This window comes from Oncorhynchus mykiss, chromosome 11 (assembly GCF_057628025.1).
Source record: "Oncorhynchus mykiss isolate SJ-2025 chromosome 11, ASM5762802v1, whole genome shotgun sequence".
In the NCBI taxonomy this organism is placed as follows: domain Eukaryota; kingdom Metazoa; phylum Chordata; class Actinopteri; order Salmoniformes; family Salmonidae; genus Oncorhynchus; species Oncorhynchus mykiss.
In genome coordinates, this window is record NC_143032.1 from 48275775 (window position 1) to 48291334 (window position 15560).

At 41.1% G+C, this 15560-nt stretch overlaps 1 protein-coding gene across 1 annotated transcript in view; it reads left to right on the top strand.

The window, feature by feature from the left end:
- The window catches only part of LOC110535759 (unconventional myosin-Ih), a 44532-nt gene that overhangs the window by 26873 nt on the left and 2099 nt on the right, over window positions 1–15560 (top strand). Inside the window, exons 24-28 of the mRNA XM_021620998.3 lie at window positions 62–224; window positions 336–419; window positions 9231–9324; window positions 15062–15117; window positions 15280–15415. Coding sequence (XP_021476673.2) covers window positions 62–224; window positions 336–419; window positions 9231–9324; window positions 15062–15117; window positions 15280–15415 — 533 coding nt within the window. The remainder of the gene's footprint in view (window positions 1–61; window positions 225–335; window positions 420–9230; window positions 9325–15061; window positions 15118–15279; window positions 15416–15560) is intronic.

Below are 15560 nucleotides of genomic sequence, written 5' to 3' on the forward strand. Positions count from 1 at the left end.
TCACAGAAGACAGAGGGCAGTGTTACAAATACATGAACAATTTGATAATTTTCTATCCCAGGTTTATTAAAGGATACATGGCCAGAGGGGAGGCAAAGACCACCGATAACTCAGAATACCTGGCCTTTGTCAGACAGAACTACCTAAACAGGCTGAAAGACAATCTCCCCAAAATGGTTCTGGATAAAACCAGCTGGCTAACCCCTCCACCGGTATTGATGGAGGTATGTATTGACATTGGAATTAAATTACATTGAATTGAGGATGGCTATTTTGCTTAAAGGGGAAGTTCAGTGAAACTTGGCTGTGGAACTGTGCTTGCTCTACTTGTACAGACCTCAGAGATCCTACGTCAGCTCCACATGCGTCTCATGGTGAGGAAGTATATCAGAGGTATCACTGCACAACAGAAGGCACAGGTAAAACCATAATTACTCCTTCATTTTCCATTTTTACCCAATGAGTCCCACCATCACGCCAGTCTTGAATTAGGACCAGAAGTTGAAAGAATACTGAAATATCCTACTCAAGTAGATGTACTGTTACTATGTATAATGACAAAGGCTACATACACCTGTTAGTCAGGCGTATTGAGGTAGTATGTACATGTAGGTATCGTTAAAGTGACTGTGTATATATGATGAACAGAGAGTAGCAGAAGTGTAAAAAGAGGGGTTGGCGGGTGGTGGGACACAATGCAGATAGCCCGGTTAGCCAATGTGCGGGAGCACTGGTTGGTCGGGCTAATTGAGGTTGAATGTACATGGATGTATGGTTAAAGTGACTATGCATATAAGATAAACAGAGAGTAGCAGCAGCGTAAAAGAGGGGTTGGGGGGGGGGGGGGGGGGGGAACACAATGCAAATAGTCTGGGTAACCAGTCTGGGTAACCACCTGTTCAGGAGTCTTATGGCTTGGGGGTAAAAACTGTTGAGAAGCCTTTTTGTCCTAGACTTGGCACTCCGTTACCGCTTGCCATGCGGTAGTAGAGAGAACAGTCTATGACTGGGGTGGCTGGAGTCTTTGACAATTTTTAGGGCCTTCCTCTGACACTGCCTGGTGTAGAGGTCCTGGATGGCCGAAAGCTTTGCCCCAGTGATGTACTGGGCTGTACGCACTACCCTCTGAAGTGCCTTGCGGTCGGAGGCCGAGCAATTGCCGTACCAGGCAGTGATGCAACCAGTCATGCTCTCGATGTTGCAGCTGTAGAACTTTTTGAGGATCTCAGGACCCATGCCAAATCTGTGCCCGACAGGCTGGGACGAAGGTCACTGTCTACCGGTGTACAGCTAGCTAGCTACAGTTGTCCCCCCGCCCTTTCTTCTGTGGGGTTTATCGGCGGATGCCATCCAACGTTATTGTGCATTAACGCCACCTACTATACTGGAGCGCCCCCCCTGCCTCCCATCTGTCCTAGCATAAACATTTACCAATAGAAGTATAAAGAAGGGTTCCTGCAGATGCAGGAATGCCAACATGCAGGAACGGCCCGAATTGCAGGCCGCAATTGCACCCTTCTCAATATGGGGAGTGCCAGGGCACACTGGACATACCCAAAATATTTGATGTCAAATTAGCTCTAAAGGCAACAACAAAACCTCATGGAAATGCAACAAATAACAATGAACCAAATGCGGTGTGCGCCTGTGACTCTAGAGACGAGGGGAGCAGGGAGGGGGGAGAGAGAGCAACCAAGTCGACTTGCACTGGTAGATTAAAGGGTTCTCCACAGTGATTTAACAGTCTTTTTATTTTTATTTATCCTTTATTTAACTAGGCAAGTCAGTTAAGAACAAATTCTTATTTACAATGACGGCCTACCAGAAGGAAAAAGGCCCCTGGTGGGATGGGGGCTGGGATATTATTATATATATTTTTAAATATATAAATATAGGACAAAACACACATCACGATAAGAGAGACAACACAACACTACATAAAGAGAGACCTAAGACAACAACGTAGCAAGGCAGCAACACATGACAACACAGCATGGTAGCAACACAACATGACAACAACATGGTAGCATCATAACAGACAACAGCACAGAGGGCAAGAAGATAGAGACAACAATACATCACGCAAAGCAGCCACAACTGTCGGTAAGAGTGTCCATGATTGAGTCTTTGAATGAAGAGATTGAGATAAAAACTGTCCAGTTTGAGTGTTTGTTTCAGCTCGTTCCAGTCGCTAGCTGCAGCAAACTGAAAAGAGGAGCGACCCAGAGATGTGTGTGCTTTGGGGACCTTTAACTTCGATCTTTAACAGAAAGTGACTGGCAGAACGGGTGTTGTATGTGGAGGATGAGGGCTGCATTAGATATCTCAGATAGGGGGGAGTGAGGCCTAAGAGGGTTTTATAAATAAGCATCAACCAGTGTGTCTTGTGACGGGTATACAGAGATGACCATTTTACAGAGGAGAATAGAGTGCAGTGATGGTAGCATTGGTAGCAAATCTGATGGTAGAATGATAAAGAACATCTAGCCGCCCGAGAGCACCCTGACCTGTCAATCTATAAATTGTCTCCGTAATTTAGCATGGGTAGGATGGTCATCTGAATCAATGTTAGTTTGGCAGCTGGGTTGACAGAGGAGCGAATGCGATAGAGGAAATCAAGTCTAGATTTAACATTAGCCTGCAGCTCTGATATGTGCTGAGAGAAGGACAGTGTACCATCTAGCCATACTCCCGAGTGCTTGTATGAGGTGACTACCTCAAGCTCTAAACCCTCAGAGGTAGTAATCACACCTGTGGGGAGAGGGGCATTCTTCTTACCAAACCACATGACAGTTGTTTTGGAGGTGTTCAGAACAACGTTAAGGGTAGAGAAAGCTTGTTGGACACTAAGAAAGCTTTGTTGTAAGACCGTTTAACACAAAATCCGGAGAGAGGACAGCTGTGTATAAGACTGTATAATCTGCATTTAAATGGATGAGAGAGCTTCCTACTGCCTGAGCTATGTTGTTGATGTAAATTGAGAAGAGCGTGGGGCCTAGGATCGAGCCTTGGGGTACACCCTTGGTGATAGGCAGTGGCTGAGACAGCAGATGTTCTAACTTTATACACTGCACTCTTTGAGGCAGTTAGCAAACCAGGCCAAAGACCCCCTCAGAGATACCAATACTCCATAGCCGTCCCACAAGAATGGAATGGTCTACCATATCAAAAGCTTTGGCCAAGTCAATAAAAATAGCAGCACAACATTGATTAGAATCAAGGGCAATGGTGACATCATTGAGGACCTTTAAGGTTCCAGTGACACATCCATAACCTGAGCGGAAACCAGAGTGCATACTAGAGAGAATACTATAGACATCAAGAAAGCCAGTCAGTTGCTTATTGCTAAGTTAAGGCAAAATATAAATAGGCCTATAATGCAATTGCCAAATTAAATTCTTGAGGTGGAGTAACTCTGCAAGATCAAGGTCAAATTATGGGCTGAACCTGTTTTTAGTTCTCATTTTCTTTATGGGGGTGTGTTTGATAACAATAACACTGAAAATATCAAAAAAGAAAGTCCAAGTGTCTTCAACAGAGGGGATGAAGCTGATTCTATATCATTTTAGAGGCCAGTTCATGAAGGAAGGCTTGCTCATTAATGTTTTTTAGCAAGCATCTATGACAAATCAGGACATGTCATGTCACTGAGCAGCCATTACAAACAAAGGCTGTAAAACAGTGATCACTAAGGTCATTACTGAAAACACCAGACTGATAACTGTCAGGATTATTTGTGAGGGTAACATTGAGGAGAGTAGCCTTTTCTGGATGTTTGGAGTCATACTTTGTGGGATTGGTAATAAACTGAGAAAGATTTAGGGAGTCCCATTGCTTTAGGACTTGGTCAGGTGGATTTAAGTATGTCCCAGTTCAGGTCACCTAACATGACAAATTCAGACTTAGTGTAAGGGGCCAGGAGAGAGTTTAGGGTAGGTAGGGTACAGGCCGGTGCTGATGGAGGACGATAGCACCCAGCAATAGTCAACAAAGAGCTATTTGAAAGTTTAATGCTTAGAATCAAATTGTTTGGGGACAGACTTGTTGGAGACAACCGAGGACTGAAGGTGATCCTTGGTAAAGAGTACCACTCCCCAACCTTTGGAAGATCTGTCTTGCCGAAAAAGGTTATAACCAGAAAGGTTAACATCAGTGTTCAAAACACTTTTCCTTAACTACGTCTCAGTAATGACCAACACATCTGGATTGGATCTGTGAACCCACACTTTCAATTGATCAATTTTAGGTAATACGCTTCTAGTGTTAACGTGCAGAAAACCCAGGCTTTTACGAGACCAGAATCAGTGAAGCATATATCAGAGCACAAGACAGAATTGGGTCTTGCAACAGTAGATGGGCCAGGGTGTACATGCACATTTCCAGATATCATCAGCAGTAATACAATCAAGGCACGGCAGAAGACAGGGAGACCTATGCAGCGCTGATTTATCTGAATGTGCATTAGATGGCAACAAGATCATATTGTACAGCAATTTCATCAGGTAAGATGAATACAAAGCTGGCGAGAGGTGGTTAGAATAGGAGCTATGGAGTGTTCCAAAGATTCTGCTGCACAAAAGTATGTAGAACTTCAGGACTACACAAGCAAAGCTCCGTTGGATCCGTCACGGATCCGTTAACTGTGTGGAGCCCTTAATTTATGGTTAGATATGTATAATCTCATCTGAGGAGATAGTACCAGTCTTGACCACATCAAACCAAAATAAGCTAGTTACACTAGCTAGCCAGCTAGCTAACGTTAGCTAGGCTAATTGAGACTAGCTACATAACTTTAACTGTGTGCTTTCTCCACACCATTCAGATTATTAAGTAGCAGCCCATTGTTGGCTCTTGGTGTGGTAGCCATTCCTTCTCTTTTAACTTTTAGTTCTGTTATTATATTTCCATCTTCCATTGATTAGCCTAGATATCTAATAAATTGCCACATGGAGGCTCTAGCTCTATAGACAGGTTAGCTGATAACGTCACGAAAACAATGCTTCAATGGGGCAGAAATCCTGTGTTGTTGTGATTCTTGGTGGCCAGATAGCTAGCAACAATGACAAGAAGCTGCCATGTGGGGAATGGTAGGTGGATAGTTTCAGTTAGTTTTATCTTATTATTGATACCATGTCTTGTTTTGAGGTGTTTCGACACATCTACACTAATATTATTAAAATTAGCTAGGTAGCTAACCTAGCTAAAACTATGAAATAACACATATGGAATGATGTAGTAACCAAAAAAGTGTTAAACAAATCAAAATATATTTGAGATTCTTCAAAGTAGCCACTCTTTGCCTTGATGACAGCGTTGCACACAATTGTTTTGCCTGTTTTGCATGTTATTTTGGCATTAATACGTGTCATATCAGTTTACAAACAATGTAAAATAATATATATTATTCAGTTAATAAAGCTGCTTACACACACATTCTCTTTTTTGTTTTCTTGAGTAAGGCAGCTCTGAAATGCAGGTGTTTCAGCCTAGCTCAGTGCTTTCTGTGGTGGTTGGGCGAGCCAGCAGAAAATAGGAGCATTACGCCGTGATTGGCTCAGTGTTCTGTCACTCATGGGGACAGTAGGTCATCCCCAAGTTTAAGTGCTTAGTAAGGGTAGCCATCCAAAATTTCAGCCCTTTGGGTCCTGCAATAGAGTTATATTACAAGTGCCCTTCCAAGAAGGCTCAAGGTCATTGGCCACAGATAAAATGACGCCAAATCACGTTATATTTACAGTAGCTTTGATTGGACTGAACATGTCAACATATTACTTTCAAAGTCTTAGCTAGCAGTCACCATCATGAATCAACAATCCACTGGCAAATCCTTTTTAATCCTTATCATATGAAGGTAAATAATGAAGAGAAATTATAGATAAAACGTATCGGTGCTCATCGGCCATTGGACATAAAGATTACACAAGAAGTTGGAAATCGCAAATTCAACAATGAGTCGTTTGGAAGGAAAGAGTGGCTAACTACAAGCATTGCAATGCAACCACTAACGTTAGCCTGCTATTCAATGGAGTGGATCTGTGTTTTTTCCCCCGAGTTCCCACTATAAATCCAGAGAATGCCAGACTTTGATGACAAAGTTTGATGACAAAATTAGTGCACAAAGGACCGTCACGCCACCTTCACAAGATGAGTCCAAAAATGTATTGTGTTCTGCTGCATAAATTATGTAATATGCCAGGGAGAAATGTATACTGTAGCTAAGAAAGTAATACTAAGTATATGTTGTGTGCCTCACCATAATATTTTGGTCTATTTTCACCAATGTGGTATTGTAAACACATAGTTCGTGGCTGTTGTGTGCTTCTTTGCCAAACATTTTTGGACAGTTTTGACAGTGCTACTGATAGTAGTGGTGGCGCTTGGAAATTCAGTACACACAACATTCTATAATAGAATTGTGTTATTTGACGTGTCAAATTAAAGGCTTATTTACGTGTCAAATAGTGTTATATAACGTGCATCTTTTTTGACACGCAAAGACCCAAACGGTGTTCAATGTGCCTTACCCTAATAATTTGGTCTATTTTCACCGTTCTGTTCTAACTTGGTTGTGCACATGTATCCTATAACCTGTTTCAGAGAAATGCAATCATCGAATATTGTAAGAGCTTTCATTGTCTGTTTATATGTCCCCTATATTTATCCTACGGTTCTGACTTGTACAGGGAGTACACTGTAAAAACGGCCCATGTTCTGAATTCTGTCGCTGTACATTTCAAAAGTGCTGAACAAATAGTTATATTGACTAGATAGGTGGTCTTTCGCTCATTAATGTCTTAATCGAAAATACGGATTGCCTCTTATCCGCTTGTCATCCAGAAACCACATTTGTTTATGCAAGTCAGCCATATCAGCAGTTTTTTTTAAAGGCAGTAAATGAGGCTGAATGAACTGTTTCACTGCCAGACAAGGCTCCGCGGAAAGCCAGGTGTAGCAGTGGTAAGGTGTTGGGACTGCTGTTGGGACTCTGCTGTTGGGACAGCTTTATGTAGGCCCTAACAGTTTGTGGGCACCGTTTGTCACTGTTATATTGCAATAAGTGTTGTTTAGTGTTGTGTAGTGGCTTTGCTGGAATGCATCCAACTTTTTGTTTTTTGCCCCACCAACATTTACATGCTAAAATCACTGCTTATTATTCTCAGATACTGAGACTGTAATGAGTCTGTCAGATGTTCTCAGACCTAAAAAGTTGCCTAATGAGATGAGCCTATGTCTAGCTGTAGCTATTGTGTTGACACACACAGTCATATGCAAGATGCATTAATGTATTGTTCTCTCTCACTTCACATGCAGACACACAGTCAATGAAATGAGATTGATGAGTAGACAATACATGATTTGTGAGAAACACTGATGTTGAATGAATACATCAATCATTAAGGTTAATGTAATGAATGATAGGCCTACTTCAACTCTCATTAATGTGTAATGAACGGCTGCACATTTTATGTGATTGAATTATGTGATACTTGGCTATTTTATGCTTTCATACATCATCTGAGTGATCTAACCAAATATAGTTAACGAATAACGAATAATGAATAAAAGAATAATGAAACTTGACCCATTCTATTTTATACTTACTGAGTCTGGCTTTTAGATTAACATTATCCTACTTTGCACATGACTAAGTACATCAGATAGCTAAAAATCCTAAATCTCTCGAAATATGTCATGACCAAGCAAGCTAATGTTAGCTAAATAGCTAGCTAGTTCACTTGTTTTTGATGTTAGCCTCGCTAATGTTGTTCCCTAGCCCACCATACATAGTGACAATGACGTGCTAGCCACAATAACGGCTAATATTTTCGGGTGCTGGTTAGCCATGCAGCTAGCTAGCTAACTTACTGTAGCTGTAAGGATGGCCTCTCTTGTACTTGAAGGAGAACTGGTCACTGAAATGCAACCATTGATTCTCCTCCTTGTGTTTTCCAGAAGACACAGACACTGGGTATGTGTCTGGATTGTCTCCTGACTCTCCTCAGTCTCCTCCGTCTCCATTGTTTTTCACACACACCGCTTTGATAAAAAAAATGTTTTACTCTCTTTCACGACAAGTCAGACTAACAAAGTTATTTTTGCGTTTTTGAAAATCTGCCTACCATCATCGTTCAGTCTGCGTGCACGGCTTAATTGGATTGGCCTGTTTGGTGAGCAATGCGCAACATTTTATTTGAGGGGCCCCAGCCCATGTAACATCATGATAAACTATGAATAGCCTACAAAATTGTAGTCTGTAATTTATGGCTTTAAAAAGGTAGTGAAATACAATAATTAATTCAAAACATACTTAAGTCAAAATGTAATTACTGACTTAGAAAAATACTCAAAGTACTCGGGAAAGCTACTCAATTACAGTAGCAAGAGTATTTGTAATTAGTTACTTCCACCCCTGTTTAGGACTTTTAAAACACAAAGTGTGTTTGAGCTACAGACTTCTGGGTTGTACCATTGGAGTCGTCTATTTTTTCTGCATCCATACCAATCATTCGTTTGTGTGATTAACGGGGGCTGAGCTAGAGCAGTGTTTGAGAGACAAGAGCAGATCCCGAAGAGGCTCCGGGCTGGGTCTTTTTTACTAAAACATCCGAATGGTTAAGCTACTAAAAACGATTAAAAGCTATCTATGAAAAGATGAGACTCTCATGTACACGCTCTAGCTACACAAGAGTTTTTAGAAGGTAAGGGGTTCTTCTACATAGAAGATCGTAGGAAATCCCAGAACATAGTGTCTACAATACAGTAATAAGCTCACACTTTCACTCCAAATTCCTGACAGTTGTCACTGACGAGTTGGATATTTATTTCCCACTGAGCAAACCATTTCTGTACTTACAGCTTCATATAAATTCATTCATTTTTGTTTTGGCGGACCGTATTTTCTTTAAATTGACATTTGTGAATCAAACTCATGAAATCAACTGTTTATGTGAAATTGTTGTTCAATCTAAGGGCTGAACATGCAGATAAATGAAAGTCAGATAAATAAAAACTAGATTTTTGCTATCCATTACGTCATGGATATAGTAGGCAACAGACTTTTGTTGCAGTACTGTACATGTTTTATTTTATTTACTGTGTTGTAGGCATAGGGGCCTAAAAGGTTAGGATTTTAAACCTTGTATAACCTGTATAGCCTATGCAGATGTTTGTGATCACATGAATGTGTAATTCCATCTTTGTGATGTTTATTAATTGCGTTTCCCTCCCAGCTTCAACTCAAGGGGATCACCAGTGTCATCTTCAAGGGCAAGAAGGACAGCTACCCACAGAGTGTCTCCCAACCCTATGTGGACACCAGAATCAGTCAGTATATAGTAGCACAGCGGTTCCCAAACTAGGGATCGCAACCCCATGTGGGGTCGCAGGAGGGGACCTGATATGGGGTTGCAGGAGAATTTCCAAAATCCTGAGAATAAAATACGATATACAACTATATATATCTAAAAAATATACAGTGTGTATATATATATATATATATATATATATATATACACACTGTATATTTTTTAGATATATATAGTTGTATATCGTATATATATATATATATATATACAGTACCAGTCAAAAGTTTGGACACACCTACTTATTCAAGGGTTTTTCATAATTTTTGACTATTTTCTACATTGTAGAATAATAGTGACGACATCAGAACTATGAAATAACACATATGGAATCATGTAGTAACTGTCACTTTGGCATGAAGAGATTCGGGAGACAGGCGCAGGAATGCGTAATAGTTTTTTTTATTATGCCCAAATTACGGCGTGCTGTGTTAAGGCACAAGGACAAAGACCAAACAAACACGTAACAAAAACACAGGGTTGAAACTCAAACAAAAGAGCGTGGAGTACCTCTAATAAAATAACACACGCACACAATGATTATCGCACGGGACGAGACCCGTAATCATCTGCACAATCCACAAGGGCACGAAAGCCCATAACACACAGCACAGGTACTCACACGCACCAACAGACGTAGTAACAATAATCGACAGCACCATGGTGAACAAAGGGGACATTATACAAATACAATCAGTGGGAATAGCTGCTAGGTGTGCGCTATGAAAGTTCCAGAGGGATCCATGACAGTAACCAAAAAAGTGTTAAACAAATCAAAACATATTTTAGATTCTTCAAAGTAGACACCTTTTGCCTTGATTACAGCTTGAAGGAGTTCCCACATATGCTGAGCGCTTGTTTGCTGCTTTTCCTTCACTCTGCGGTCCAACTCATCCCAAACCATCTCAATTGGGTTGAGATTGGGTGATAGTGGAGGCCAGGTCATCTGATGCAACACTCCATTACTCTCCTTCTTGGTCAAATAGCCCTTACACAGCCTGGAGGTGTGATGATAGTGATGATAAATGATAGTCCCAATATGCGGCAGGTAGCCTAGTGGTTAGAGCATTGGGCCAGTAACCGAAAGGTTGCTAGATCGAATCCTCGAGCTGACAAGGTAAAAATATGTTGTTCTGCCCCTGAACAAGGCAGTTAACCCACTGTCCCTAGGCTGTCATTGTGAATAAGAATTTGTTCTCAACTGACTTGCCTAGTTAAATTGTCATGAACGTTGTTGTAAGGACTGTCGGACCAAAGTGCAGCGTGGTATGGGTTTAACTATTTATTTAGTGAACCGGCACAAAAAACAATAAAGCACAAACGAAACGTGGAGCTAATGGCGTGCTCACAGGCAACTAACCAAAAACAAGATCCCACAAAAACCCAGTGGGAAAAGGCTGCCTGAATATGATCCCCAATCAGAGACAACGATAAACAGCTGCCTCTGATTGGGAACCATACCAGGCCAACATAGACATACAATAACCTAGATAACCCACCCTAGTCACAGCCCCACCTAACCAACATAGAGAATAAAAGTCTCTCTATGGTCAGGGCATGACATTAAAATGTTTTAAAATAAACACAAACCAGATGGGATGGTGTATCCCTGCAGAATGCTTTGGTAACCATGCTGGTTAAGTGTTTTCTAAATAAATCACTGACAGTGCTCGTGTTTCTTGGCCCAATCAAGTCTCTTCTTCTTATTGGTGTCCTTTAGTAGAGGTTTCTTTGCAGCAATTCAAACATGAAGGCCTGATTCACGCAGTCTCCTCTGATCAGTGGATGTTGAGATGTGTCTGTTACTTGAACTCTGTGAAGCATTTATTTAGGCTGCAATCTGAGGTGCAGTTAACTCTAATGAACTCATCCTCCTCATGAGATCCAGTTTCATCATAGCGCTTGACGGTTTTTGTGACTGTACTTGAAGTAACTTTCAAAGTTTTTGACATTTTCAGATTTGACTGACCTTCATGTCTTAAAGTAATGATGGACTGTAATTTCTCTTTGATTATTTGAGCTGTTCTTGCCATAAAATGGACTTGGTCTTTTACCAAATAGAGCTATCATCTGTGTACCATCCTTATCTTGACACAACACAACTGATTGGCTCAAACGCATTAAGATGGAAAGAAATTCCACATATTAACTTTTAACAAGGTACACTTGTTAATTGAAATGCGTTACAGGTGACTCATGAAGCTGGCTGGGAGAATGCCAAGAGTGTGAAAAGCTGTCATCAAGGCAAAGGGTGGCTTATTTTAAGAATCTGAAATATAAAATATATTTTGATTTCTTTAACACTTTTTTGGTTACTACATGATTCTTTCTATATGTGTTATTTCATAGTTTTAATGTACATCTCTACAATGTAGAAAATAGTCAAAATAAAGAAAAACCCTTGAATGAGTAGCTGTGTCCAAACTTTTGCCTGGTACCATATATATATTACAATATCGTCTCTGTACCTCAAATTCGTTGTCATGTGGTTAACCATACAAATCTAAATGAAAATGATTCACATCTAAAAGATCAAATTCACACTTGACCGTTGTTCTTGAACCATTCCCACTGTGAACGTCTAGACCTGCTACGCTGTGAAACCACACACTAGTCCAGAGACTGATACTACCAGCCGCAATTGATATGGTGAAAACAATGTGTGGGGTGACAGAGGCACAGAAACTCACATCAATACCTTTGCCAGATAACACTGTTGAGCAAATAATTGATGCTATTGCTAGCAATCAAGAGGGACTCTGACTGAACGACTCAAAAACTCCCCAGGTTATGGACGTTAGCTGTGAGGTGCCGAGATGCCCATGCATTAACTTTGTTCGCTCTACATGTCGGGGGATGCAATTCACAAGGACGTGCACGCCTGTTCGCAAACCTATGTGGAGATATGGGATCAAAGCATGACAATGTTCTATTTCACACCAAGCCTTGGTGGTTATCAAGAGGGAGTGTTGGAAAGATGTTTCGAATTGAGAGGGGAACTGTTGTCATTCACAATAGATGTTAAAAAAATATATAATAAAAAGAGAGACTTGGTCGACTTTGTAATGGAAATAAAATGTGTCTCCTTGCCTATGTAACAGACATATTTGGGAAAGTGAACGAACCCAAGCATGCAGGGGAAATACAAAAACATTCAACAGTTGAGTGACCGAATCAGTGGATTCAAAGGAAGGAATTCTTATTGGAGAGTCTTTCAAAAGCAAACCATGCCCCATTCCCTCGGCTGTGCATGTTTCTAACAGAAAACAGCATCAGTAAAGTGTCCCACACGATTGATGCCTGCTCACCTCCAACACTTGGAAGAGCGCATATTGACCTACAGCGGCAAGAACAAGTATGTGAACCCTTTGGAATTATCTGGATTTCTGCATAAATTGGTCATCAATTTAGATCTGATCTTCATCTAAGTTGCAACAACAGACAAACAGTCTGGTTAAACTAATAACACACAAATGATTGTATTTTTCTTGTCTATATTGAATAGATCATTTAAACATTCACTGTGTCTGTTGATAAAAAGTATGTGAACCCCTAGGCTAATGACTTCTCCATTAGCTAATTGGAGTCAGGAGTCAGCTAACCTGGAGTACAATCATTGAGACGAGATTGGAGATCTTGGTTAGAGCTGCCCTGCCCTATAAAAAACACTTACAAAATTTGAGTTTACTATTCACACGAAGCATTGGCTGATGTGAACCATGCCTCGAACAAAAGAGATCTCAGAAGACCCAAGATTAAGAATTGTTGATTTGCATAAAGCTGGAAAGGGTTACAAAAGTATCTCTAAAAGCCTTGATGTTCATCAGTCCACAGTAAGACAAATTGTCTATAATGGAGAAAGTTCAACACTGTTGCTACTCTCTCTAGGAGTGGCCGTCCTGCAAAGATGACTGCAAGAGCACAGCGCAGAATGCTCAACGAGGTGAAGAAGAATCTTAGAGTGTCAGCTAGTCTTAAAGAAATCTCTGGGACATGCTAACATCTCAGTTGTTTGGAAGGAACACACAACACTATGTGTGGAGAGAAAAAGGCACAGCACACTAACATCAAAACTAACATCATCCCAACTGTAAAGTATGGTGAAGGGAGCATCATGGTTTGGAGCTGCTTTGCTGCCTCAGGGCCTGGACAGCTTGCTATCATCGATGGAAATATGAATTCCCAAGTTTTTCAAGACATTTTGCAGGAGAATGTAAGGCTATCTGTCCGCCAATTGAAGCTCAACAGAAGTTGGATGATGCAACAGGACAATGACTCAAAACGCAGAAGTAAATCAACAACAGAATGGCTTCAACAGAAGAAAATACGACTTCTGGAGTGGCCCAGTCAGAGTTGTGACATCAAACCGATTGAGAGGCTATGGCATGACCTCAAGAGAGCGGTTCACACCAGACATCCCAAAAATATTGCAGTTGAAACAGTTTTGTAAAGAGGAATGGTTCAAAATTCCTCCTGCCCGTTGTGCAGGTGTGATGCGCAACTACAGAAAACATTTGGTCGAGGTTATTGCTGCCAAAGTAGGGTCAACCTGTTATTAAAACCAAGGGTTCATATACTTTCCCCACCCTGCACTGTGAAATGTTTACACAGTGTGTTTAATAAAGACATGAAAACATATAATTGTTTGTGTGTTATTAGTTTGAGCAGACTGTGTTTGTCTATTGTTGTCACTTAGATGAAAATCAGATCAAATTTTATGACCAATTTATGCAGAAGTCCAGGTAACTCCAAAGGGTTCACATACTTTTTCTTGCCAATATACTTCCCAATCTGTTTCAATGTGATCCTGGCTCTGCTGACATGCTGGTAAGTGAAATCGAACAGCTGATTGAGCTGTCATGTGACCAAATGCATTTACGGGTCACTACAGATGAGTTTTGGTTCCTGACTCAACGGGAATACCCTGCCGTTTCCCTCTGAGCATTTATGTCGCATTCAAAACAACTGGGAACTCTGAAATCTCTGACTTCAGTGCGTTCAAGACAACTGGAAACTCGGAAAGAAATGGTCATCCAACTCGGAATTCCAACTCGGGACCTCGGGCCTCTTTCCAGAGCTCCGGCTTTCCGACCTGAAGATCACTGACGTCATAATTTGACCTTGAGTTCCGAGTTGTCTGAAAAACACCATAAAACTTGTGGTAGGCTACCCTTCACCAGCTCATATCTGTGTGAAGCTGGATTCAGTGCTCTCTCCTGCATTAAACCAAATATTGAACCAGTTTGGATGTGACCTCAGAGATGAGGTGCGCACTGTTGACCACGCCCCTTGACTTTGAGAAGCTCCGACACGACATGCATCAAGCACACCCATCAAGCACACCCATCTCGTTAGTGGTGGTAAGATAAGAGACTATGTCAGACTCATTTGCAATTGACTGTCATAGCCCCACATTACAATGTGATGGTGAGTTAAAAAGACAATCAGAAACACTCTTAGAAAGTTTTTAAATTGACTGCCACAGCCCCAAATAAACAAGTTAACATCGGCTGTTAATTACATTTTTTTTTTCACCAGGTTGGGGTCGCAGGATTTTTCAGATATCAAAATGGGGTTGTGGAACAAAAACGTTTGGAAACCCCTGTAGTAGTGAATAGTATCTGTGTATTATGGGGTGTCTTACTTAAACTCGTATTTTAGGGTCAAATGCCACATTTTGCGCTATGTTCTTTTTTCAGGTGAACAGGACATAAATATGAAGGTCCTGCAGATGATTCGCCATGAAGGAATCAAGGTAATCAAGACACTTGTGTTGCAGTGTGTCCTTGACACTTAAAACTTTTCTCTCTTTTTCTCTCCTGCTCCCTCTCTCACTCTCACTCTCGTACTCTTACACCATCTCTCTTCTCTCTCTCGCCCCTCTCTCCCACCATCTTTCTTCTCTCTCTCTTTGCAGTACAGCATACCAATAGTGAAGTACGACAGGAATGGATTTAAAGCCCGACCTCGGCAGCTCATCCTCACACAGACTGCTGCCTATGTGGTGGATGATGCCAAGATCAAGCAGAGAGTGTTGTACACTACTCTGAAAGGTGAGCATCCAGCATGCTTTGGATGGGATGGATGGGGTTCTAGCTTGTCTGATCGCTCTTGCAAAATAGATTTGATCTCAATGAGACGAATCTTAACTTCCATTTAAGTCACATTTTCACAAGGGGAAGTTCGGATTCTCCCCAA